Raw genomic sequence first — 27,600 nt, forward strand, 5'->3', positions numbered from 1 at the left:
CAAGAAAACAACCAAGCTCAGAGAGCACCAAGGACGACTCTCATCAATTCTGAGCTACAACTATTCCCCTTTAAAGTAGAATAATTTGACCCAGGTCACTCAAGTGGGAATGCTGGGTTGATTTGCTCGATGATCCATTGGTTTCTTTTCCTGGCTGACCATGGTAGCCCCAGGTCCCAGGAATCTTCTCCAACATAAAATTCAAAAATGTCAATAGTTCCTATCCTGCTTCTTCCAATTCCAACTTTTGCTTCCATAGAGTGTCACAGGGAATACCATAATCTAATACTAATTACCCAAACACACAAGACTGCTTATGTAAAGGATTTATAAGGATCAATGTACTGCCATTGACCCGGTTGATGGCAAACATTGATATCATGGGAGGAGATCCAACTGACCTAATATTGGTTGTACACATGCCAGAATTGCATTTGTAGGGTGCCACCTTTTCTCACCAGTAGGCCAACATTTCTTTGCTGAAGGCATATTGCAAACTGGAGCCTCAGACATCCTTGGGCTGGGGGAGGTCTGAGGATGGCAAGGCCATGAGGCCTAAAAGGGGTGCCCCACTCTATGGATTATCTCCCCACTTGAATTGAGGTTTGCTCCCACCTTTTGATCTTCTGGAAAGGCATTAAACCCTGTATACTATTTTTCTGGCCTATCTCATAAAATGTAGCCCAGAACAGTTCTGTGAAACAAATCTTGCTCCTTCTTCGACAAGGTAACTACTCTGATTGAGAAAAGACTTGGAATGTACCTCAATTTCAGTAAAGCTTTTATTCAGGCTGCACACAACAATCTCATTAACCAGCCATTGAAATGTGGTTGGAATGGCAGTGCTGTAAGGTGAGTCCACAACTGAATGGAGAACCATATGCAGATCATCAGCATTAATAGTTCTGTATCAGGTTGGAGAGTGTGGTCTCTATATAAGACTTTTAAAAACAAATTAATTGACATAGAACTTAGAATCATAGGATCGGAAAAGACCTTAGAGGTCTTCTAGTCCAACCCTTCCTCAAGGCTGGAAAATGTATACCATCCCAGTTGAATGGTTCTCCAATCAATTTTTGAAGACCTTCACTAATGGAGCAACCATAACTCTGGGAGGCAAGTTATTTCATTGATAAACCATTCTCACTATCAGAAAATTTCTTCTAGTACGCAGTGGGGTATCCCAAGGCTCTGTTTTAGACCCAGTACTCTTCAACATCTTCATCAATGATTTGATGATGGGATAGGTGGGGAACTCATCAAATTTGCACCAAGCTGGCAGGAATAGCCAACACTCCAGAAGATAGGTTTAAGATACAGAAGGATCTTGACAGACTTGAACATTGGGAGCTAGCTAACAAAATGACATTCAATGGTGAAAAAGGTAATGTTCTACATTTAGTCAAGAAAAAACCACATGGAACCTGGCTCAATAGTAATTATGAGAGGAATCTTGAAGTCCTAGTGGACAATTGCTTAAATATGAGCCAGTAATGTGCTGCAGCTGCCAAAAAAGCCAACACAGTTCTATGCTGCATAAACAGAGGGATAAATCAAGATCACATGAAGTGTTAATACCACTTTATAATGTCTTGATAAGACCACACTTGGAATACTGCATCCAGTTTTAGTTGCCATGATGTAAAAAAGATGTTGGGACTCTAGAAAGAGGGCAGAGAATAACAACAAAGATGATTAGGGGACTAGAGGCTAAAATATATGAAGAACGGTTGCAGGAACTGGGTATGTCTAGTTTAATGAAAAGTAGGACTGGGGTGACATGATAGTGTTCCAATATCTCAGAGGCTGCCAAAGAAGAGGGAATCAAGCTATTCTCCAAAGCACCTGAAGGCAGGACAAGAAGCAATGGATGGAAACTAATCAAGGAAAGAAGCAACCTATAACTAAGGAGAAATTTCCTGACAGAACAATTAATCAGTGGAACAACTTGCCACCAGAAGTTTTCAATGCTCCAACACTGGAACACTGGAAGTTTCTAAGAAGAGATTGGACAACCATTTGTCTGAAATGGTATAGGGTTTCCTGCCTGAGCAAAGTGTCAGGGATCCAAATAACAAACCTAATGCAATCAAAACTCCAAGGCTTGGAGGTTCCTCAAAGTAAGAATGTCATATTGGCACATTTGGGGAAAATCCAACTGATGGACCCAAGATTATCCCACCCAAATCAAAATCCAAAGTTCTTGCCCCCAGGTCACACATCCATCACATGGTCTCAATCAGACCACGGACGGTCCCCACTCCTGCTGGCTTCAGTCCACGCATTCCAAACACCTGCTGAAGACGTCCTTGGCTCCCACAAGAAAGAATGTTATTTTGGCTACATAGCTACATATTCCCCCAGCTATCTCTATCTCCCCCCTCACGTTCCCACAGCTCTGACCAGCCTCACTGTGGCAGCCCTGAAGATGCTCCCAAAATGGCTTCAGGACTGACACAGGGGGTTGGTTTAGAAGACCTCCAAGGTCCCTTCCAACTCTCTATATTCTATATTCTAAATTCTATTTAAAAAGCATCCACCTTTTACTTCTTCTCTTACCCTCTGGTGCCCTAGAGAATGAGTCAATCCCCTTTTCTTTGTGACAGCTCCTCAAATATTGGAAGATAGCTATCATGTCCCCTGTAATCCTACTTTTTAATAGGCCAGCCACTAGACCTACCTAGCTCCCACAATTGTTCATGATACCTGCTGAGTGCAGTTGGTCAGCCAATTGCAAATCTATCTGGTGGTGATGCTGTCTGTCCTACATTTTTAGAGTCATCCAATTTAGGGTCACCTCAGGTTTCTGTTATTTGCTTTCAGGTTCTTTAGTTGCTTTGAAATATGGACAGATGTTGTAATGGCTCTTTTCAAGGCTGCAGGTTGCATACCAGAGATAGTGACTGTCCTTTGCTCTAGAGTTCTCTCACCCCATTTGAAGGACGTTCTCTGTTTTTCCATTTCTTTGTTATTGGAGCCTTTTGTCAATACTTGCAACTTCCTCCCCCTTTGTGGACAGAATCCAGTTGGTCAACGCACCTTCCTGCAATATATAATGTTGTTCTTTTCATTATCATTTTTTTCTGTTAGCAGGATACAGCCTGGTCATCTCGGAAGCTGCTTTCTTCTTTTGAATAACAAATAGTCCTGTTAAATCTGACAAGTGAGTAAGTCTGCAGAATTTTTTTAAAAAACAGTTTTTTCAGAAAAGGGACTAGAATTTCTTGTTTTTTTTTTCTATCTGGTTAATTCTGTTTAGGCTAGTTAGTTCTATTCTAGGATAAACTTACATAAAGAGACAACAATTTCTTCAGCCATAATAGGAAATGCCAGCTAGAGTTTAAGACACAGAGAACAAGAGTGGGAAAGAAAAGCAGTGAAGAGAAAGCCCATACTGGGCTGCCATTTCTTCTAGGTTCAGATATGTGCTTGCAAATTTCCACCATCTTTAACTAGCAATAAGACCCGTTAAAAATCAGTGGGATATTCCTCTAGGTAGTTGCTGATAGAATTGCAGTTCCTAAAGCACTTGTGCAATTGTACTGGACACATCATGGGAGGTATTTTCTTTGCTCTAATATTGTTGGCTGTACAGCTGACAATTTGTTCAGTTTTGGAATTTTGCTCCTCGAGGACAAATAATGTTAGGCCGCCTTCAGGAAACCTACAGAAATGTTTGTTAGGCAGCCTAGAGTGCCTGCTGAGGAAAGCATGTGTGGATGGGAAAATACTAAGGTTAGGGCAGAGTTCCCCAACATTTTCAGTTGTGGATCAGCGTGTGTGTGTGTAGAGGGTAACAATCCGTGTATGCGGTAGGCACACACGCACTCTGCTCTTGTGAGTGGGGATGGGTGCATGCTCACACACTCACCTGCCACCTCCACGGCCCGGTTCCAAAAGGCTCAAGGCCTGGTAGTGGGTTAGGGGAATGTAGCTGTTCTAAAAAATATTTCTGAGGCTAGCCTTTGTGTGAAAGAAAATAGGAAATCCCACGGTGATTAGAAAACCTGAGTTACTGGGTTCAGAGGAGAAGCTGAAAGTTTGCTCTTTATCTTTTCAGCTGTACCTGACTTTTTATAACATTATTTCTCAACCTTGGCGACTTTAAGTTGTGTGGCCTTTAACTGCCAAAATTCTGGGAGTTGAAGTCCACACAATTTAAAGTTGCTAAGACTGAGAAACACTAATAATAATAATAATAATAATAATAATAATAATAATAATAATAATAATAATAATAATAATAATTTTATTTCTATACCGCCCTTCTCCCGAAGGACTCAGGGCGGTGTACAGCCAATTTAAAAACACAAAACACAACAATGATTAAAAATTAAAATAATTAAATAGATTTGGCCGATTTAAAACCCCAAAAATTTAAAATACCCCAATTTAAAATTATTATGTTGATAGCCCGGCCTGGCGGAACATCAGGGTCTTCAATGCGCAGCGAAACACCCGGAGGTCGGAGATCTTACGTATTTCCGGGGGCAGTTCATTCCACAGGGTTGGGGTTCCCACAGAGAAGGCCCTCCCTCTGGGTGTTGCCAGCCGACATAACTTGGCTGATGGCACCCTGAGGAGACCCTCTCTGTGGGAGCGGACTGGTCGGTGGGAGGCTATTGGTGGCAGAAGACGGTCTCGAAGGTACCCGGGTCCTATGCCATGGAGCGCTTTAAAGGTGGTAACCAACACTGATTTATAGTCTTTTATACATTAGCTCTCTCCATTTTTTTCTGATTCTTTACAAGTTTGTTTAATGTTTCTAGGTTTTAAACAGTATCATGTTTGTTGGAATTCTTTGCTGGTCTCTTTTATAAGTGTCTCCAATCATTCTTAGCATAACTGTTTTTTCCTAAAGAATTTTATTGCACAAGATAACCAAAAGTGGGCAGGCTTACCTTCATAATCCTAAATTTCAGTTTGACAGGGCCTAAAATCTCCTGGGTTGTTATTTTTGCCCTCCAAGATATGCACATCAGTGGTCTCCAGTCCCATAATTTGCAAGAATCCGATTTCCTTCTGTCTGCCTTCTTTTAAAATGTCTAATTTTCACAACAATAGTTATAGAAACGATTGTAGATTTAAGAGGGAAATATCCGAAGTTTATTCATTTTCAGTGGTTGACCAACTCTGCCAGGAAAGGGGAATCTCAGACAAATCAAGGTTAGCATTCATGTGTGAAGGGACTGCAGTAGTAGAAAGCTGTTTTTCAATTACTTTCTCCACTGTGGAAATTATTTCATTTATTTTTATTGATGGTTGTATACCACGCAGAGTCACTTTTTTGTGAGATGGATGGCCTTTTAAAGGTGAGAAATAAAAATAAAATTTATTCATCACATTTATATGGCCATCCATCTCACTGAACATGATGTGTACAACCAACAATTAAACGTCACAGCTATTAAAAGCTTAAGAAATAAATAAAAGCAACCTTGTGGGAGAAAAATCTAAACATAATATAACCATTACACAAGCTCACCCTGGGCTCCCCAAGGTTGCTGGGAAAACCACATTTTCAGGGCCTTCTGAAAGGCTAACGGGGTTTTGGGGTTTGGGAATGTTTACAACAGAACAACTTCAGCTTCATGGCCCACTAAAAAAAATCTGGAATAATTTCATATTGGTTGTAACTTTATCCAGGTCCATCAACACGTCCTACTGTTGCAATGCCTTGTCTGCTATGCCCGTCTCTCTTGTGCTGCCTCCTCCTCCTCCTCCTTCCCTTTCCATTAGGCTCCAGTTCTGCGTCTAATGGGGACACAGAGGTCATAACCAGCAGTGGCCCTATTAAGGGCAAGCAGGTCCTGGCTGGCCTTGGATCTGTGACAGCCTATCTAGGCATTCCTTACGCTGAGCCTCCTCTGGGGAAGTTGCGTTTCCAGAAACCTCTTCCACATCAGCCATGGAAGCAAACATTGGAAGCCACCAGTTTTGGCAATTCCTGCCTTCAATTTATTTCCGGGGATGTCCCTGAAGCAGATATATGGTCTCCTAAAACACCACTGTCAGAAGATTGCCTTTCCCTCAACATCTGGGTGCCACACCCACAACCTTCTTCACTAGTCCCTATTTTGGTCTGGATACACGGAGGAGGATATATAATGGGCACGTCTTCTCTGGAGTTGTACAATGGGGTACCTTTGGCTGCCACTGAGAATGTCATTGTGGTCACCATCAATTATCGCTTGGGAGCCCTGGGCTTTCTGTACTTGCCACCAGCTGCTCCAGGGAACCTTGGCTTATGGGACCAACAGCTGGCCCTGAAGTGGGTAAAAGAGAATGCAGCTGCCTTTGGGGGAGATCCTTCTCGGGTGACCATTTTTGGCCACAGTGCTGGAGGATCTTCTGTGAATTTCCATCTTCTTGCACCAAAAAGCCAGGACCTTTTTGCCCAAGCGGTCATCCAGAGCGGGACAGCCAATGCCTTCTGGGTTTGGAGGTCTCCTGAGGAAGCCAAACAAAAATCACTGGAATTTGTTCATCTGCTAGGTTGTTCAGAGGACAACAATATCAGCATAGTGCATTGCCTGCAAACAAAAAATGTTTCTGAACTTAATCGGCATGAAATAGCTCTGTTATTCAAAGGTGGCTTCCTTATGAATTTTCCCTTCACGGCAACCACAGATGGGGAGTTTTTGCTTGGTGATCCAGAAAAGCTCATGGAGGAGGGGCAAATTCAGGCCAAACCAGTCCTCATAGGTAAAACCTCTGATGAAGGGGCTCCTTTTGTCTACTATGTTTTCCCTAACATCACCCATAATCTTATCAACCAGGAGCAGCTTCTGAAAGGGATAAGAATGTTGGTGCCAAATGCAACTGAAGATTTTATTCGGACTATTGCACTGAAGTACAGTGAAGGAAATCACGGCCCCGCACAATACCGTTCCGCTATGTCCCACTTCTACACAGATCGGGCATTTGCATGCACATTGAAGGAAGCTGCAGGAAATATCAGGAAAACTGGGAGTCCTGTATATGCCTATTTATATACACATCGCCTTTCAGGGTCAGTTTGGCCTGAATGGATTGGGGCATCTCACGGTGCTGAGATTCCTTTTGTTTTTGGAACCCTTCAATCAATGCTGCCTGTCAATCAAACATACACAGAGGCTGAAGCCAGGCTGAGCCGTAAGATGATGCACTACTGGGCAGAGTTTGCCAGAACAGGGTAAGTGGTTCACTTTATTTCTATAAATTTGTATTTTAAATCCAAAGGAGACCCCGCCCCCAACATTCAACAAATGTACTTTATATCTAAAGCAATGAAGCCATAAAGTAATGCACGCTATTCCTTTGCATATATTTACAGGTTGTGTTAATACAAGTAGTTCATGATTTACGACCACTGTTGGGACTAGAATTTTTGTTGCTAAGCAAGACAATTGTTAAGTGAATCATACCCAATTTTTAAATCTTTCTTACCACAGTTATTAAGCAAATCACTGCAATTTTTATGTACAATATATGATTATATGAATCCAGTTTCCTCCACTGACTTTGCTTGTTGAAAATCAGCTGGGAAGGTTGCAAATGGCGATCATGTGACCCTGGGACATTGCAGCCATTGGAAATACATGCCATGATTATGAATACAGGATAAGGATACGAATAAATGGGGACAATAGGACAGGGGTGGTAGGCACGTTGGTGGGCTTATGCACGCCCCTTACAGACCTCTTAGAAATGGGGTGAGGTCAACAGTAGACAGTCTAAGGTTAAAGGTTTGGGGTTTGGGGAAGAAACCACAGAGTCAGGTAGTGCATTCCAGGCATTGACCACTCTGTTGCTGAAGTCGTACCTTAAGTTTGTATCTATTGTGTGCTCGTGTATTATTGCAGTTGAAGCAGATAATTTTGTGTCAGACCTTAAAGTTCTCTCCCTTTTTTCCCCCCCAAAAGTTTTTTATTTTAAAACAAAAATAAAACATAAAAACATCATCATTGCAAACAATTACAGACAGTATATCGATCGGTTAACATCTTTTTGTGCAATCCCATCTTCAAAGTATCAATATATGACCAAAGTTTATTTTCATAAAGAAATATTTCTCTTATTTTATCTCCACTTCATATTTCATATTTATCTCCATGTTTTATTTTCTATCCATTGGTAGAATAAATCCCATATCAAATAATATTGTTTATCTTCCTGTTCTCTTATTTCAAATGTCAATTTACTCATTTCAGCACAGTCCATCATTTTCTTAATAATTTCTTCATCAGTAGGTATCTTCTCTCCTTTCCAATTTTTAGCAAATACAATTCTAGCTGCTGTTAAAACATTCACAATTAAGTATTGCAATTCTTTGTTATATGTATCTGGTAAGATCCCTAATAAAAATATCTCTGGTTTAAAGTCAATATGTCTCTGTCATTTTTTCTAACCACATGTGTATCTTAGTCCAGTATCTCCTTGCTTCTACGCATGCCCACCACATATGGTAATAAGATCCTGGGGTCTGATGACACTTCCAATACTTCTCCGATTTATTCTTGAACATTCTGGCTATCCTCGTCAGAGGTAAATGCCACCTGTAAAACATCTTATACAAATTCTCTTTATATGCTATAGATATTGTCATTTTATAATTATGTGACCACAGTTTTTGCCATTTCTCTAAATCAATACCATAACCAAAAAATTTTCCCCACGCTATCATTGATTCTTTAACTTGTTCTTCTTCTAGTTTTACTTCTAATAAATATCCATACAACTTTTTAATTACATGATCATCAGAGCCCATTAAAATCTTATCTAAATTCGTCAAAACCTTGTAAAAACCTTCTTGTTTGTGATCTTCTCGATACCTAGAAAATATTTGCATATATGAAAACCAGTCCATTTTACATCCCTGATCTTCTAATTCCTGCTTTAATTTAAGTTCACCCTTTTCATCCAATAATTCACTATACCTAATAATTTGGTCCCTTTTAAATATTGCTGGATATGAAAAAGCTTCAATTGTAGATACCCAGACTGGAATCTTCAAATAATGATATTTATTGACCTTCTCCCAATTCAACCATAAAGCTTCAAGTATCTGATGTCTTCTAAAATACCCTTGTATTTTTGTTCCTTTATACCATAAAAAGGCATGCCACCCCATCAACAAGTCATGTCCCTCCAAATTCAATAATCTGGTATTTCTCAAAGTTATCCATTCTTTAATCCACATTAAACTTGCAGCTTGGTAATACAATTCAAAATTAGGCAAACCAAAACCACCCCTAACTTTAGCGTCTTGTAACAACTTTAATTTTATTCTCGCCTTTTTTCCCTGCCAAATATATTTCAATATCATTTTATTTAAATCTACAAAAAATTCCTTACCCAACTTAATTGGAATTGTCTGAAATAGGTACAAAATTCTAGGCAAAATATTCATCTTAATAGTTGAGATCCTACCAATCAAAGATAACTGCAGATTTCCCCATTTCATCAAATCTTGCCCTATCTGTTGTTTAAGCTTATTATAATTATTTTCCTTAAGTTAGCTACATTTTGGTGTTAAATATATCCCCAAATATTTTACTTTATTTGTAACCTGCATTTTTGAAGCCTCCATCAATTCCTCTTTTTGCTTTTTCAACATATTTTAGTCATTATCTTCATTTTATCTTTATTAATTTTCAAGCCAGCTACTTTCCCAAACTCTCCGATAGTTTCTATCAATTTATTTATTGTTATTAATGGTTCTTCAATAATAAAGACCAGGTCATGTGCAAAGGCTTGTAATTTGTATTCTTCTTTTCGTATTTTCATACCTTTTATCTCTTTTTCTTCTCTGATATTTCTGTTTAACACTTCTAGAATCAATATAAACAACAGTGGGGACAGCGGGCATCCTTGTCTAATACCTTTTTCTATCTCAATAGGATCAGTCAATTCTCCATTTATCATTATTTTTGCTGTCTGTTTAAAATATATGGCTTCAATTGCCTGGATGAATTTCCTACCAAAGCCCATCTTTTCCATTTGGAGTCTCATAAATCGCCAGTTTACATTGTCGAAAGCTTTTTGTGCATCTAAAAATCTGCTTTTCAGGATGTGCTTAATAATACTCTAAGGCATCAAAAATTATTCTTATATTGTCTCTAATTTGTCTTTTTGGGAGGAATCCACTGATCACTTGTTCTCACTGTCAGGAAATTTCTCCTTTTTTCTAGGTTGGTTCTTTATTTATTTATTTATATTTATTTATTTATCTGTCAAACATGTATAAGATAACAGATATAAGTATAAACATGATTATGAATACAGGATAAGGATACGAATAAATGGGGACAATAGGACAGGGGTGGTAGGCATGTTGGTGGGTTTATGCACGCCCCTTACAGACCTCTTAGAAATGGGGTGAGGTCAACAGTAGACAGTCTAAGGTTAAAGTTTTGGGGGTTTAGGGAAGAAACCACTGAGTCAGATAGTGCATTCCAGGCATTGACCACTCTGTTGCTGAAGTTGTACCTTAAGTTTGTATATATTGTGTGCTCGTGTATTATTGCAGTTGAAGCAGATAGTTCTGTGTACTCTGCTTAAGTCAGACCTTAAGGTTCTCTCCTTGATTAGTTTCCATCAATGTCCTTTTCTTCCTCCTTAGGAATCCCACTGGGTTAGCAGCCAACAAGGATGAGTGGCCACTCTATAATGCCACAGAGCAGAATTTCTTCCTTTTTAATACTGAGCCATTCCAGGAAAGGGTGATAGAGCACTGTGATTTTTTAAAGAGCCATTTTTCAAAGACTGAAGAGATACGTAAGTTCGGCTATTAGTTCTGCCTTTGGAAGGGAGTAGTGGTTGATGAAAAAGATGTTTTTAAAAATCATTTATATATCAAATATAGAGATCACCCATCTCATTCATAGAGCAATTTCTAAAAAATGATTTTATTTCATATCTTTGCTGAAACATACTCATTTGATTTTGCACTGGGCAATTTTGTAATGCTAGTGATAAATTTTGTTGAGCAAGCATATTTCATGATGTCCCAAGAGTTGGGTCTCTAGTAATGTCCTCTAAGTAAGCCTTAGTTGCTCACATAAAGATAACAACAACAATAACAACAACAACAATAACGAATCCCAAAACATCTGGATCACCTCTTGACCACAATCGGCATTGACAAAATCCCTCTCAGTCAATTGCAAAAGGCAGCTTTACTTGGAACAGATTGCATCCTGCAATGATAACTTTAATACCATCAAAAAATATCTGCCCATCCCAGCTTTTTGGGGAAGAACTGAGTAGGTGGACAAAAAATGACAAATCCAGTCTAAACATCTGGCTGACCATGTGATTAACAATAATGTTTTGATATATATTTAATAAATATATATTATGCCATGAATCATGGAGAATCCTACTTCTAGATTCAGATTCTTTAGTGGTAATATTTGATATTGATATTTCATTTTTCTTTGTTCTGCAGACAAGTCCGAAGGTGATTCTGTTTCATCGGACTAGGAAGAAGACAGCAGGTAGGAATTCAGTGCTTGGTTATAGTAACAGCGTTCAAATAGGATCAAGTTGGATGATTTCAGAAGGGGACTAGACTTCTTTCTAAATCGTAGTTTCACATTGGCATTCCAAACAATTTTTAAGTAGCACTTTTATGGTTCAGCCTCGCTGTGTGAAATGGAAGCTCTCCAAGCAGATGCCAATGACCTTTGTGGAAGAGGAACCTGGAGAAACCTCTCGATCTCAGCATAAACAAATCAACAAATACAGATCTTGGGCATAGGGAAGATAGGAATGAGCCACCAAGAGTAACTTACAGAGAAGATTACGCAGTGCTGAGAAAGAGAAAGCATGAGAATGAAACTCAGCTTGTGGGGGAAATCAGTTTTCATATGAATGAGACTATTTAATAGACAAATGGAGATATTGGGAATGTGTCCTTGTAGCCCAGTGATAAATGTTATCAGAACATTCCCATAGGCACCCCTGAATCTCAAGATGCAAATATTTCTTCTAACGAAGACCATTGTCCTCTCTAGGTAACAGAAGGACAGGAAGTAACTTGAGATCAGTTAGGTTATTAATTACCAATGTGTATGCATGCATAAAAATCCCCCTCCATTTTGAAATGTATAAATATGAGTGAATCTGTCCGGTCTGCCATCATAATGACTTCAGCCTATTTTGCTGGCATCCTGCCATAAAAGGCGGGGAGGGGGAGAATGGGGACATAGGGAAGGGGGATGACAGGATGACAGAAACCAGAAGTGTCAATCTGGAACAGGCCGGCTGCTCCAACAACAGGAGCATGAGAATGGAATGGGAAACTCCACCAAAGCAGTGCCAAACCTTAAAGCTGTTACCCAAAGTCCTAATATTATTGGACTCTTAAAACTGGTCAAGATGGGAGGACCTGGTAGAAGGGGAAAAGGCAGGCTTTGCAGAGGAATACTCAGATCCAACTTTTCTTGCGCTGTTAACACTTAGTTTAGTTTAGTTTAGTTTTTATTATATTTGTATACCGCCCTTCTCCCGAAGGACTCAGGGCAGTGAACAGCCATGATAAAACAACATACAAGACAAAATTTAAAAAACATATTAAAACAATTCAATCTTTGGCCAAAATTAAAACTTCCAATTAAAACCATATTAAACCACTTTAAAACCCAATTTAAAATCATTTATCCCATCAGACCGGCCTGCTGAAATAATAGGGTCTTCAGAGCACGACGGAAGGCGCGGAGGTCGGGGATCCTTCGTATGTCCGGGGGCAATTCATTCCATAGGGCAGGAGCCCCCACAGAGAAGGCCCTCCCCCTGGGGGAGTCGACATTGTTTGGCCGATGGCACCCTGAGGAGGCCCTCTCTGTGGGAGCGTGTCGGTCGGTGGGAGGAAAACTGTGGCAGAATGTGGTCCTGTAAGTAACTTGACTTTAGTAAAAGTATACCTTTTGCTACAAATGGATTCGAGGGTCTTTCTTTCCTACACATCCAAGCTGGGACAAGCCTGACAGCATCCTTTTCTCTGCAAGAGTTCCTCCCACTATTTTCTCAAGGGAATTTCTCCAGTGCACACAAACAAAAACAGTAAATACTGCAGCAAGCCTTGATTACGTGCTTTGGGTCCTGCATTTTGATTCCATAAACCCCTCCTTGTTTAGTATAAGGGGAATACAGAGCACCTTAGTTGGACTTTTAAGGTTAAGATTAAGGCACCAGGCTAGATATCAGGAGACCGTGAGTTCTAATCCTACCTTAGCCATGAAAGTCAGAAAGGTAGAATTAGAACTCACAGTCTGATAACGTTTAACCCTGGTGCCTTAATCTCAAAAACCGATCTAAGGTGCTCTGTGTTCCCCCTATACTAAATATGCTGACTTTAGACTAGTCACTCTCTCTCAGCCCAACTCACCTCACAGGGTTGTTGTTGGGAAAATAGGAGGAGGAAGGAGTGTGGGGTATGTTCTCCACCTTGGGTTATTTGTAAAAATAATAAAGGCGAGATACATATAATAAACAAAAATAAATAAAATTCTCTTATTCTACCTTACTACAGAGAAGAGCATCCTGGAATCTCTGCTTTGCCTGTGTCTTGAACTGGCCTACTACGAAGGCTGCCACTTAGGTTGAACCTCTTTGAAAATGGCATCCATATCTCAAAGGCACCATTTGAAAACCTAGCTACCGTTTTATTGGCTTCAGAATAACGGTTGGGTGTTTATTTCTCTCAGGAATCAATCAAGACTTATCTTTAAAGCCTGGGCAAATGATGACAAGCTGCACCAGAGAATCTTCCAGAAGCATCCATTGTCCTTTCAGAGACTGACTGGTGGGAACTTGGGAGACAAATAAGGAGACAACTAAAACCCTATCACTTTTTCTGTTAAAATAATAAATTGCTAGGAGTAATTTGTTATATCTTGATTTGAGACAGGCTTTTAGTGAATCCAGCTCCCTCAAAAAGAACCTCTTAATAAATACTGTCTGAATTCTTAGGATAAAAATCCCTTTATTTTCACAACAATGCCAGAACGTGACACAATATGGAAAAACAAATAAAGGAAACAAGAATTCTGCCAAATTTTGCTATAACCTAATGACTCACATATCTTTTTCATAGGGCTGAGATCCTTAAATCTAATAAACAGACAGGTTTGGTATTCTGGGTATCAAAATCATTTTAATATATCCTGATATGGAGAAACCAGTTTAGGCAGGATGCTTAAATTAGGACATGATCCATTTAATTAGAGATGTTTTCTCATGTGCTGTAAAAACAGTTTCAATCTCAGATAGTTCCAGATACTAGTTACTGGAATCCATGTGTCCTGGTTTAGAAATATGCCTTGAATATGCCTACAGGGTTTTTGCATATGAATGGAATTTAAAAAGTACAAATAGTCCTTGACTTAGCAACCATTTGTTTAGTGACTGTTCAAAGACATAACGGCGCTGAAAAAGTGAATTATCACTGTTTTTCACCCATATGACCATTGCAGCATCCCCATGGTCATGTGATCAGAATTTGAGTGCTTGGCAACTGCCATGTATTTATGATTTATCCCAGGGTCACATGATCAGCATTTATAATCTTCCCAGCTGGCTTCTGACAAGCAAAGTTTAAACTCACCAAATGGCAAGGCTCAAGCAAGCTTTGGAGACAACCTACAAAGTTAGCTAAGACCCCCAGCCCCTTGGAGTCTCACAATCAGGATACATTTTTTATACAGGAACAGGAAACACTTAGAGGCGGGGCCCAAGAGAGGGCATAAAACCAAGCTCTTCCCTTTTGGTTCTTCACCGAACACCTTGAAACATGTCATCTCCTTTTCTGTTCAAGAACTGCAGCCATGTGATCCTGTCCACCATTAAGCCATCTTTCAAAGCAGTCTCCATGTTTCCAGTGTCTTTTTCCCCACTTGGAACTGAACCCAATAGGATATTTCTTCCAACAATACATATATATGTAAGAAGAACAAAATGCACAGGAACCGTATATATGATACCTTGCTCAATAGTAGTAACTGTGAGAGGGATCTTGGAGTCCTAGTAGACAACCATTTAGATATGAGCCAGCAGTGTGCAGCAGCTGCCAAAAAAGCCAACACAGTTCTGGGCTGCATAAACAGAGGGATAGAATCAAGATCACATGAAGTGTTGTTTGTTTTATTAAAAAGTGTTATCAAATATTACAACAATTTTTTCCCCGTCCCTCCTCCCCACCTTCCCTCTTACAGATTACAATCTGTAATTATACCTAACAAGAAGAACTCTGGAGTAAATTTTATCTTCTTTTTGAGAATGTTTTGGATAATCCACCATATTTTTATCCAAAATGCCTTAATTTTTTTACATGTCCACCATATATGATAATACGTGGCATCATCACATTCACATCTCCAACACTTAGGTTGCACACTTGGATACATACAGGCTAGCTTTTTAGGATCCAGATGCCATCTATAAAACATTTTATAAAAATTCTCTCTTAAATTTTGGGCTTGGATAAACTTCACATTTCTAACCCATATTTTTTCCCACGTTTCCATCATTATTGGTTCTTCAATATTTTGTGCCCACTTTATCATACAATCCTTAACTAACTCCGTTTCCGAATCTATTTCTACCAATGCATTATACAACCTTTTTATATGCATTTGACTTTGATCTCTAATTCGTTTTACCAAGTTCTCCTCATTTTGCAAGATAGCAATTTTCTGATCTTCTCTCCATCTAGCTTGCAGCTGTACATACTGGAACCATGTTTGAATTATCCTTTCTTCTCTTAATTGATTCAAAGATTTTAATTGTAGTATACCTCTTTCCTTGTTAAGAAGCTCTTTGTATGTAGTCACATCTTGTTTTTGCTCTACTCTTATATTCTCTATCGCGTGTCTGGGTATTGCCCACATTGGTAACTTCTCGTTTAATTTATACTTATACTTTTTCCAGACACGCAATAAAGCATTCCTTAATATGTGACTTTTAAAAGTCTTATCCACTTTCTTATCATGTAATAAATAAGCATGCCACCCTCAATATTCAATATTCTTTCTTCTGTTGAATTCATCCAGTCACTCATTGCTGATAGGGCAGCTGCCTCATAATATAGTCTTAAATTGGGCATTTTGAGACCTCCTCTTTCACGTATATACTGCATTATTTTTGCTTTATTCTCGGTCTCTTCCCTGCCCAGACAAAATTATTAATACCCTTCTGCCATATCTTCAAATTTTCATCTTTTTTAAATATTGGTATCATTTGAAAAAGAAATAAAAACTTAGGCAAAGCATTCATTTTTACTGCTGCTATTCTTCCCAACAAAGATAATTGTATTTTTTTCCAATTTTCCATCTCTCTCTGTATTTTTTGCCACAACGGATCATAATTATGCTTAAATAATTTCGCATTTGATGTCGTAATGTAAACCCCTAAATACTTAACTTTTTTAACTATTTCAAACCCTGTTAGTCTTTCTAATTCTTCTATTTGATTTGTAGTCATGTTTTTAGTTATTATCTTCGTTTTCCCTGCATTTATTTTAAATCCAGATACTTGTCCATATTGATTAATTATATCCATTAAACCTACAACCGACTGTAATGGTTGGGTTAAAGTAACAACCAAATGGTCTGCAAATGCTTGTAGTCTGTAGTCATACTGCCTAATTTTAATTCCAATTATTTTATCCCGTATTTTACTCAGCAAAAATTCCAGAGTCAAAGTAAACAATAATGGAGACAAGGGACATCCTTGTCTTGTTCCTTTTTCTAGCTACAACTGTTCATGATACCTGCTGAGTGCAGTTGGTCAGCCAATTGCAAATCTATCTGGTGGTGATGCTGTCTGTCCTACATTTTTAGAGTCATCCAATTTAGGGTCACCTCAGGTTTCTGTTATTTGCTTTCAGGTTCTTTAGTTACTTTGAAATATGGACAGATGTTGTAATGGCTCTTTTCAAGGCTGCAGGTTGCATACCAGAGATAGTGACTGTCCTTTGCTCTAGAGTTCTCTCACCCCATTTGAAAGACGTTCTCTGTTTTTCCATTTCTCTGATATTGGAGCTTTTTGCCAATACTTGCAACTTCCTCCCCATTTGTGGACAGAATCCAGTTGGTCAATGTACCTTCCTGCAATATATAAAGTTGCTCTTTTCATGATCATTTTTTTGTGTGAGCAGGATACAGCCTGGTCATCTCAGAAGCTGCTTTCTTCTTTCGAATAACAAATAGTCCCGTTAAATCTGACAAGTGAGTAAGTCTGCAGAATTTTTTTAAAAAACAGGTTTTTTTTTTCAGAAAAGGGACTAGAATTTCTTGTTTTTTTCAAGCTGGTTAATTCTATTCAGGCTAGTTAGTTCTATTCCAGGCTAAAGAGACAACAATTTCTTCAGCCATAGTAGGAAATGCCAGCTAGAGTTTGACCCAGAGAACAAGAGTGGGAAAGAAAAGCAGTGAAGATAAAGCCCATACTGGGCTGCCATTTCTTCTATGTTCAGATATGTGCTTGCAAATTTCCACCATCTTTATCTAGCAATAAGACCCGTTAAAAATCAGTGGGATATTCCTCTAGGTAGTTGCTGATAAGAATTGAATTTCCTAAAGCACTTGTGTAATTGTACTGGATACATCATGGGAGGTATTATTTCTACTTTGCTTTGCTCTAATATTGCTGGCTGTACAGCTGACAATTTGTTCAGTTTTGGAATTTTGCTCCTCAAGGACAAATAATGTTAGGCCTTCTTCAGGAAGCCTACAGAAATGTTTGTTAGGCAGCCTAGAGCGCCTGCTGAGGAAAGCATGTGTGGATGGGAAAATGTTAAGGTTAGGGCAGAGTTCCCCAACCTTTTCAGTTGTGGATCACCAGCTGTGTGTGTAGAGGGTAACAATCCGTGTGTGCGGTAGGCACACACGCACTCTGCTCTTGTGAGTGGGGATGGGTGCATGCTCACACACTTACCTGCCACCTCCACGGCCCGGTTCCAAAAGGCTCAAGGCCTGGTAGTGGGTTGGGCACCTCTGGATTGGGGAATGTAGCTGTTCTAAAAAAATATTTCTGAGGCTAGCCTTTGTGTGAAAGAAAATAGGAAAGCCCACGGTGATTAGAAAACCTGAGTTACTGGGTTCAGAGGAGAAGTTGAAAGTTTGCTCTTTATCTTTTCAGCTGTACCTGACTTTTTATAACATTATTTCTCAACCTTGGTGACTTTAAGATGTGTGGACTTCAACTCATAGAATTCTGGGAGCTTTATAGAGCTTTATTGCTTGATAGACTTTATAAATTAGCACTTTCCATTTTATTTTTGATGCTTTACAACTTTTTTTAATGTTTCTAGTTTTTTGCTGGTCTCTTTTATAAGTGTACCCAATCATTCTTAGCATAACTGTTTTTTTCTAAAGAATTTTATTGTACAACATAACCAAAAGTGAGCAGGCTTTTTTATTGACGGTTGTATACCACACAGAGTCACTTTTTTGTGAGATGGATGGCCTTTTAAAGGTGAGAAATAAAAATAAAATTTATTCATCACATTTATATGGCCATCCATCTCACTGAACATGATGTGTACAACCAACAATTAAACAACGTCACAGCTATTAAAAGCTTAAGAAATAAATAAAAGCAACCTTGTGGGAGAAAAATCTAAACATAATATAACCATTACACAAGCTCACCCTGGGCTCCCCAAGGTTGCTGGGAAAACCACATTTTCAGGGCCTTCTGAAAGGCTAACGGGGTTTTGGGGTTTGGGAATGTTTACAACAGAACAACTTCAGCTTCATGGCCCACTAAAAAAATCTGGAAATTTCTTCAGATGTTAAAAACTAAAGGGCACTGCCCAAAACTATGATGATCTACAATTAGGCTGGTCCCAGATAGAAAATCCCATCTCATACTGAACTAAAAAAATGGATGTGTGTGCGTGAGAGAGATTCAACTGGATAATTCGGATGATTAAAGCAGGATTGGAGCAGTAAAAATGTTGATTTGGGGTGGTTTTACATTGTTGTTTATTTCAGTTAAATCTTAGCCATAATCCACAAGATAGATATTTGTACACTAAGTTCCAGAATGGGATTTTGGATTAAGTTAGAAAGATATAATATGCATAGCAAAAATAATATATAACAATGTTGTATTGGGAACCCTGGAGAAATTCTACTAGCAATTCTGTGTCAAAACTGTCCATTCGCTGAGCAAAGGGATTGGTAACCACGGGTTCTAAGTGGTTCTTCTGGAACCTTGGAGACACATCATGGAGAAGGGCAAAGGTGACTAAGTCACTCCCCGCTCACCATTGGTGTCCTCCTCACAGTAAATCAAGATGAATTGGCACTAGGTGTGCTTATACAATAAGTGGGATAATTTCATATCGTTTGTAACTTTTTCCAGATCCACCGACTCGTCCTACTGTTGCAATGCCTTGTCTGCTACGCCCATCTCTCTTGTACTGCCTCCTCCTCCTCCACTTTCCGCTGGTTTCCAGTTCTGCTTCTAATGGGGACACAGTGGTCAGAACCAGCAGTGGCCCCATTAAGGGCAAGCAGTTCCTGGCTGGCCTTGGATCTGTGACAGCCTATCTAGGCATTCCTTATGCTGAGCCTCCTCTGGGGAAGTTGCGTTTCCAGAAACCTCTTCCACATCAGCCATGGAAGCAAACATGGGAAGCCACCAGCTTTGGCAATTCCTGCCCTCAATTTATTTTCCGGGATGTCCCTGAAGCAGAGATATGGTTTCCTAAAACACCACTGTCAGAAGATTGCCTTTCCCTCAACATCTGGGTGCCACACCCACAACCTTCTTCACCAGTCCCTGTTTTGGTCTGGATACACGGAGGGAGTTATTTAATTGGCACGTCTTCTCTGGAGTTGTACAATGGGGCATCCTTGGCTGCTGCTGAGAACGTCATTGTGGTCACCATCAATTATCGCTTGGGAGCCCTGGGCTTTCTGTACTTGCCACCAGCTGCTCCAGGGAACCTCGGCTTATGGGACCAACAGCTGGCCCTGAAGTGGGTAAAAGAGAATGCAGCTGCCTTTGGGGGAGATCCTTCTCGGGTGACCATTTTTGGCCACAGTGCTGGAGGATCTTCTGTGAATTTCCATCTTCTTGCACCAAAAAGCCAGGACCTTTTTGCCCAAGCCGTGATTCAGAGCGGAACAGCCAATGCCTTCTATGCTTGGAGGTCTCCTGAGGAAGCCAAACAAAAATCACTGGAATTTGTTCATCTGCTAGGTTGTTCCGAGGACAACAATAACAGCATAGTGCATTGCCTGCAATCAAAAAATGTTTCTGAATTTATTCAACATGAAATAGCTCTATTATTCAAAGGTGACTTCTTTATGAATTTTCCCTTCAGCCCAACCATAGATGGGGAGTTTTTGCTTGGTGATCCAGAAAAGCTCATGGAGGAGGGGCAAATTCAGATCAAACCTGTCCTCATAGGTGAAACCTCTGATGAAGGGGCTCCTTTTGTCTACTATGTTTTCCCTAACATTACCCACAATCTTATCAACCAGGAGCAGCTTCTGAAAGGGATAAGAATGTTGGTGCCAAATGCAACTGAAGATTTTATTCGGACTATTGCACTGAAGTACATTGAAGGAAATCACGGCCCAGCACAATACCGTTCCACTATGTCCCATTTCTATACAGATCGGATCTATGCATGCCCAATCAGGGAAGCTGCAGGAAATATCAGGAAAACTGGGAGTCCTGTATATGCCTATTTATTCGCACATCGCCATTCAGGGTCAGTTTGGCCTGAATGGATTGGGGCAATTCATGGTGCTGAGATTCCTTTTGTTTTTGGAACCCTTCAATCAGTGCTGCTTGCCAATCAAACATACACAGAGGCTGAAGCCAGACTGAGCCGTAAGATGATGTACTACTGGGCAGAGTTTGCCAGAACAGGGTAAGTGGTTCACTTTATTTCTATAAATTTGTATTTTAAATCCAAAGGGAACCCCCTCCCCAACATTCAATGAATTACTTTATATCTAAAGTAATTTTTAAGTACAATATATGATTATGTGAATCCAGTTTCCTCCACTGACTTTGCTTGTTGAAAATCAGCTGGGAAGGTTGCAAATGGCGATCATGTGACCCTGGGACATTGCAGCCATTGAAAATACATGCCAGTTGCCAAGCAGCCAAATTTTGATCACATGACCGTGAGGATGCTGGAATAGTTGTAAGCGCAAGGACCAGTTGTGAGTCATTTTTTTCAGTTCCATTGTAGCCTTGAATGGACATTAAGTGAATAGTTGTAAATCAAGGACAATCTGTACTGGAAAGAGCCCTGAAATTTTTAGGGATTCTTAATAATGTCACTTATAGTTCACTTTTATGAGTTCAGTGGTATCACACATATTCCGGGTACATTATTTCTCCAAGTGGAATAAAGGAGGCCAAATGGAGATAAGAAACAGAGCATTACTCTATCATTAAGAGAACGAGCAAAGGCTTGCAAGGGAGTAAGTAGTGAAGGGGAAAGTCACAGGATGGAGGGTGCCCAGGGTGTGAGGAATGGGGGAATGGATTGGAACTGGCAGATCCAAGAGTCTACCAGGAGCTGACCTGGGTTTGGATCAGCAAGGAGGAGACACAAGAGATTTCACCAAGCCAAATTCCATCCCTCCCTCAAAGTCCCCTTTGGGAGTTCCTCTTGGCTGTAGTTTCTCAAGTCAAAACCAGTCTCTTTGGAAAAGAGCTACAGAAGGGACCTTGGAGGTCTGCTAGTCCAATCTTCTGTTCAAGCAGGAGACCTTATTCCATTCTGAACAAGTGGCTGTCCAATCTCTTCTTAAAAACCTCCAGCGATGAAGCACTCATAGCTTCTGAAGGCAAAGCTGTTCCTCTGATCAATTGTTCTCACTGTCAGCAAATTTCTCCTTTTTTCTAGGTTGTTTCTTTCTTTCTTTCTTTCTTTCTTTCTTTCTTTCTTTCTTTCTTTCTTTCTTTCTTTCTTTCTTTATATTTATTTATTTATTTATTTATTTATTTATCTGTCAAACACGTATAAGATAACAGATATAAGTATAAACATGATTATGAATACAGGATAAGGATGCAAATAAATGGGGACAGTAGGACGGGGATGGTAGGCACGCTGGTGCCCTTACGCACGCCCCTTACAGACCTCTTAGAAATGGGGTGAGGTCAACAGTAGACAGTCTAAGGTTAAAGTTTTGGGCGTTTGGGGAAGAAACCACAGAGTCAGCTAGTGCATTCCAGGCATTGACCACTCTGTTGCTGAAGCTGTATTTTCTGCAATCGAGTTTGGAGCAGTTTACCTTAAGTTTGTATCTATTATGTGCTCATGTATTATTGCAGTTGAAGCAGATAATTTTGTGTACTCCGCTTAAGTCAGACCTTGATTAGTTCCCATCAATGTCCTTTTCTTCCTCCTTAGGAATCCCACTGGGTTAGCAGCCAGCAAGGATGAGTGGGCACTCTATAATGCCACAGAGCAGAATTTCTTCCTTCTTAATACTGAGCCATTCCAGGAAAAGGTGATAGAGCACTGTGATTTTTTAAAGAGCCTTTTTTCAAAGGCTGAAGAGACACGTAAGTTCAGCTATTAGTTCTGCCTTTGGAAGGGAGTAGTGGTTGATGAAAAAGATGTTTTTAAAAATCATTTATATATCAAATATAGAGATTGCCCACCTCATTCATAGAGCAATTTCTAAAAATTGATTTTATTGCCACTCTTTGCTGAAACATACTCATTTGATTTTACACTGGGCAATTTTGTAATGCTAGTGATAAATTTTGTAGAGCAAGCATATTTCATGACGTCCCAAGAGTTGGGTCTCTAGTAATGTCCTCTAAGTAAGCCTTAGTTGCTCACATAAAGATAACAACAACAATAATAATAACAACAACAATATAATGAATCCCAAAACATCTGGATCACCTCTTGACTACGATCGGCATTGACAAAATCCCTCTTGGTCAATTGCAAAAGGCAGCTATATTTGGAACAGATTGCATCCTGCAATGATAACTTTAATACCATCAAAAAATATCTGTCCATTCCAGTTTTTTGGGAAGAACTGAGTACGTGGACAAAAATGTCAAATCCAGTCTAAACATCTGGCTGACCATGTGATGAACAATAATGTTTTGATAAATATATCAAATAATATAATATATATATATATATATATATATATATATATATATATATATATATATATTATATATAATATTTAATATATCAAATAATATATTAAAAATTTAATAAATATATATTATACCATGAATCATGGAATCCTCAGAATCCTACTTCTAGATTCAGATTCTTTAGTGATAAGATGTACACCCTATATTGATATTTCATTTTTCTTTGTTCTGCAGACAAGTCTGAAGGTGATTCTGTTTCATCGGACTAGGAAGAAGACAGCAGGTAGGAATTTAGGGCTTGGTTATAGTAACAGCCTTCAAATGGGATCAAGTTGGATGATTTCAGAAGGGGACTAGACTTCTTTCTAAATCGTAGTTTCACACCGGCATTCCAAACAATTTTTAAGTAGCACTTTTGTGGCTCAGCCTCACTGTGTGAAATGGAAGCTCTCCAAGCCAATGCCAATGGCCTTTGTGGAAGAGGAACCTGGAGAAACCTCTCGATCTCAGCATAAACAAATCAACAAATACAGATCTTGGGCATAGGGAAGGAAGGAATGAGCCACCAAGAGTAACTTACAGAGAAGATTATGCAGTGCTGAGAAAGAGCCTTGGTAGTACAGGGGTTTAAGGCACCCTGTTATTAAGCTGGTTATTAAGACCAGCTGCCTGCAATTACTGCAGGGTTCGAATCTCGCCAAGGCTCAAGGTTGACTCAGCCTTCCATCCTTTCTAAGGTAGGTGAAATGAGGACCCAGTTTGTGGGGGCAATAAGCTGACTTTGTATAAGTATACAAAAGGATGAAGGCTATTGCTGAGCACATTGTAAGCCACCCTGAGTCTTCGGAGAAGGGCGGCATATAAATCAAATTTTTTTAAAAAAAGAGAGAAAGCATGAGAATGAAACTCAGCTTGTGGGGGAAATCAGTTTTCATATGAATGAGACTATTTAATAGACAAATGGAGACATTGGGAATGTCTCCTTGTAGCCCAGTGATAAATGTTATCAGAACTTTCTCATAGGCACCCCTGAATCTCAAGATGCAAATATTTATTCTAACGAAGACCATTGTCCTCTCTAGATAACAGAAGGACAGGAAGTAACTTGAGATCAGTTAGGTTATTAATTACCAATGTGTATGCATGCATAAAAATCCCCCTCCATTTTGAAATGTATAAATATGCCATCGCAATGGCTTCAGCCTATTTTGCTGGCATCCTGCCATAAAAGGTGGGGAGGGGGAGAATGGGGACATAGGGAAGGGGGATTACAGAATCACAGAAACCAGAGGTGTCAATCTGGAACAGGCCGGCTTCTCCAACAACAGGAGCATGAGAATGGAATGGGAAATTCCACCAAAGCAGCACCAAACCTTAAAGCTGTTACCAAAACTCCTAATATTATTGGACTCTTAAAACTGGTCAAGATGGGAGGACCTGGGAGAAGGGGAAAAGGCAGGCTTTGCATAGGAATACTCAGATCCAACTTTTCTTGAGCTGTTAACTTTGACTTGACTTTAATAAAAGTGTCCCTTTTGCTATAAATGGATTCGAGGGTCTTTCTTTCCTAAACATCCAAGTTGGGGCAAGCCTGACAGCATCCTTTTCTCTGCAAAAGTTCCTCCCACTATTTTCTCAAGGGAATTTCTCCAATGCACACAGACAAAAACAGTAAATACTGCAGCAAACCTTGATTACGTGCTTTGGGTCCTGCATTTTGATTCCTCAAACCTCTCCATGTTTAGTTTAAGGGGAATACAGAGCACCTTAGTTGGACTTTTAAGGTTAAGATTTAAGGCACAAGGCTAGATATCAGGAGACTGTGAGTTCCAATCCTACCTTAGCCATGGAAGCCAGAAAGGTAGAATTAGAACTCACAGTCTGATAACGTTTAACTCTGGTGCCTTAATCTCAAAAACCCATCTAAGGTATTCTGTGTTCCCCCTATACTAAATCCGCTGACTTTAGACTAATCACTCTCTCTCTCAGCCCAACTCACCTCACAGGGTTGTTGCTTTGGAGAAAATAGGAGGAGAATGGAGTGTTGGTTATGTTCTCCACCTTGGGTAATTTGTAAAAATAATAAAGGCGAGATACATATAATAAACAAAAATAAATAAAATTCTCTTATTCTATCTTACTACAGAGAAGAGCATCCTGGAATCTCTGCTTTGCCTTTGTCTTGAACTGGCCTACTACGAAGGCTGCCACTTAGGTTGAACCTCTTTGAAAATGGCATCCATATCTCAAAGGCACCATTTGAAAACCTAGCTACAGTTTTGGTGGCTTCAGAATAACGGTTGTTTGTTTACTTCTCTCAGGAATCAATCAAGACTTCTCTTTAAAGCCTGGGCAAATGATAATAAGCTGCACCAGAGAACCTTCCAGAAGCATCCATTGTCCTTTCAGAGACTGACTGGTGGGAACTTGGGAGACAAATAAGGAAACAACTAAAACCCACATCACTTTTGCTGTTAAAATAATAAATTGCTAGGAGTAATTTGTTACATCTTGATTTGAGACAGGCTTTTAATTAATCCAGCTCCCTCAAAAAAGAACCTCTTAATAAATACTGTTTGAATTCTTAGGATAAAAATCCCTTTATTTTCACAACAATGTCAGAACTTGACGCAATATGAAAAAACAAATAAAGGAAACAAGAATTCTGCCAAATTTTGCTATAACCAGTACGCTCCCATAGAGAGGGGCTCCTCCGGGTGCCGTCAGCCAAACTATGTCGACTGGCGGCCCCCAGGGGGAGAGCCTTCTCTGTGGGGGCATCTGCATACCTTCCGTCGCGCACTTAAGATGTTCCTATTTCATCAAGCTAGCCTGACCTAAATTTTCCTCTTTTAAATGGGAATTTTAAATTTGGTTTTAAATTATTGGGGTTTTAAAATGATTCAGCCAAATTTATTTAATCGGTTTTATCTCTATTTTAAATTTTGTATTTACATGTTTTATTTTATGGCTGTTCACCGCCCTGAGTCCTTCGGGAGTAGGGCGGTATACAAATTAAAAAAAAAAAAAAACCTAATGACTCACATATCTTTTTCTTAGAGCTGAGATCCTTAAATGTAATAAACGGACAGGTTTATTCAATCAAAGATAACATGTCAAACCCAGTTTTGTCTTTTCCAGTTTCCAGTTGTGGAAAGTTAGCACCCACTCCTCTCTTAGAAGAATGAAAGATTTTAGGAAATATTAAAAAGGCAGAATATTATATTTCCCTGGATGAGAAATGGAGAAACAATTCTCTTGGAAAGCAGCCCCCACCTTTCTTAATAGCAAACAGCAGATATCAGCACTTAAGAGATAAAGAGTTACCTAGTAGCTCTATTCATAAGCAAATTCCCTGCAGCAAAGTCTGAACAAAGGTAGGATTATCCCTCAGCCACAATAGGAATTCCCCAACAAGCCCCTTCATTGTATCAACCAAACTTTAACCATGCTTAGCTCAGACAAACTCCTAGGATTTGTCCATGGCCTCATGGAAGTCTGACAAAAGCCAATAGAATACATGTTCTTGAACAGGAATAGGAAGTTCAAGTGCAAAGCCCAAGAGAAGGTATAAATACCCCCACTCTCAACTCCATGTGGTCAGCTGCCCAGAACAATATGCTTGGTAGGTCTGCTTCATCAATAAATGGACTCTCTTTCCGATCAGCCTCCAGCCTCCATTTTGTCTCCAGTGCCTTTCTCCCAACTTGGAGCTGAACCAGATGGATATTTCTTCCAACACAGTATTCTGTTTACTTAAATAAAGGATCATCATTATCACTATCACCAACATATTTTCTTCAGCCAACATATATACAAAAATTTGGTTAATCTAGCTGAAAAAAAACTTTTGAAATTGGATTTTATTATATTAAATGCGTTAAAGACTTATTGTATTTCACCTATATCCCTCCTTTCCTTGAATATATCTACAGGGTGTTTGCATATCAATGGAATTTAAAAAGTACTAATAGTCCTTGACTTAGCAACCATTTGTTTAGTGACAGTTCAAAGATATAACGGCGCTGAAAAAATTACTTATCACTGTTTTTCACCCTTATGACCATTGCAGCATCCCCATGGCCATGTGATCAGAATTTGAGTGCTTGGCAATTGGCATGTCCACCTAGGAGAAGGGCAGTATATAAATTTGATATAAAATAAAAAATAAAATAAAAATATCTCAGGGGTTGCCAAAGAAGAAGGAATCAAGCTATACTCCAAAGCACCTGAGGGCAAGACAAGACGCAATGGATGGAAACTAATCAAGGAGAGAAGCAACCTAGAACTAAGGAGAAATTTCCTGACACTTAGAACAATTAATCAGTGGAACAACTTGCCTCCAGAAATTGTGAATTCTCCAACACTGGATGTTTTTAAGAAGAGATTGGACAACCATTTGTTGAAATGGTATAGGGTTTCCTGCCTGAACAAAGTGTCGGGGATCCAAGTAACAAACCCAATGCAATCAAAACTCTGAGGCCTGGAGGCTCCTCAAAGTAAGAATTTATT

General features: G+C 39.4%; 3 protein-coding genes across 10 annotated transcripts in view; all 3 read left to right on the forward strand.

Annotated features, from left to right (window-relative positions):
* Positions 1–3,074: 3,074 nt before the first annotated feature.
* Positions 3,075–14,052, forward strand: LOC117656639 (acetylcholinesterase-like). Of its 4 annotated transcripts, none has more exons than XM_060691150.2 (5): positions 3,075–3,163; positions 5,647–7,174; positions 10,604–10,758; positions 11,432–11,480; positions 13,517–14,052. In XM_060691150.2, exons 2-4 carry the CDS (start codon positions 5,673–5,675, stop codon positions 11,464–11,466), a joined length of 1,692 nt encoding a protein of 563 aa, XP_060547133.2. In that variant the 5' UTR covers positions 3,075–3,163; positions 5,647–5,672; the 3' UTR covers positions 11,467–11,480; positions 13,517–14,052. The 4 variants fall into 4 exon arrangements, with proteins under 4 accessions (XP_060547133.2, XP_060547141.2, XP_087744203.1 ...); XM_060691158.2 differs by having other exon boundaries at positions 3,100–3,167; XM_087888077.1 differs by lacking the exon at positions 3,075–3,163 and adding an exon at positions 4,559–4,681.
* The window catches only part of LOC117658334 (cholinesterase-like), a 34,794-nt gene continuing 10,285 nt past the window's right edge, over positions 3,092–27,600 (forward strand). The window contains exon 1 of one of the 4 annotated variants that reach the window (XM_087888082.1): positions 3,092–3,163. The gene's annotated coding sequence lies outside the window, so the exon portion shown is untranslated. Of the gene's footprint in view, positions 3,168–17,155; positions 17,215–27,600 lie in introns of those variants that run through there. The other 3 variants (XM_087888083.1, XM_087888080.1, XM_087888081.1) reach the window with 3 other exon arrangements.
* Positions 19,380–26,749, forward strand: LOC148115595 (cholinesterase-like). 2 transcript variants are annotated; one of them, XM_087888084.1, is made up of 4 exons: positions 19,380–20,875; positions 22,376–22,530; positions 23,323–23,371; positions 25,235–26,749. In XM_087888084.1, exons 1-3 carry the CDS (start codon positions 19,380–19,382, stop codon positions 23,355–23,357), a joined length of 1,686 nt encoding a protein of 561 aa, XP_087744210.1. In that variant the 3' UTR covers positions 23,358–23,371; positions 25,235–26,749. The 2 variants fall into 2 exon arrangements, with proteins under 2 accessions (XP_087744210.1, XP_087744211.1); XM_087888085.1 differs by having other exon boundaries at positions 25,410–26,749.

Source organism: Pantherophis guttatus, chromosome 2, assembly GCF_059756535.1.
Source record: "Pantherophis guttatus breed Tessera chromosome 2, ASM5975653v1, whole genome shotgun sequence".
Classification (NCBI taxonomy): domain Eukaryota; kingdom Metazoa; phylum Chordata; class Lepidosauria; order Squamata; family Colubridae; genus Pantherophis; species Pantherophis guttatus.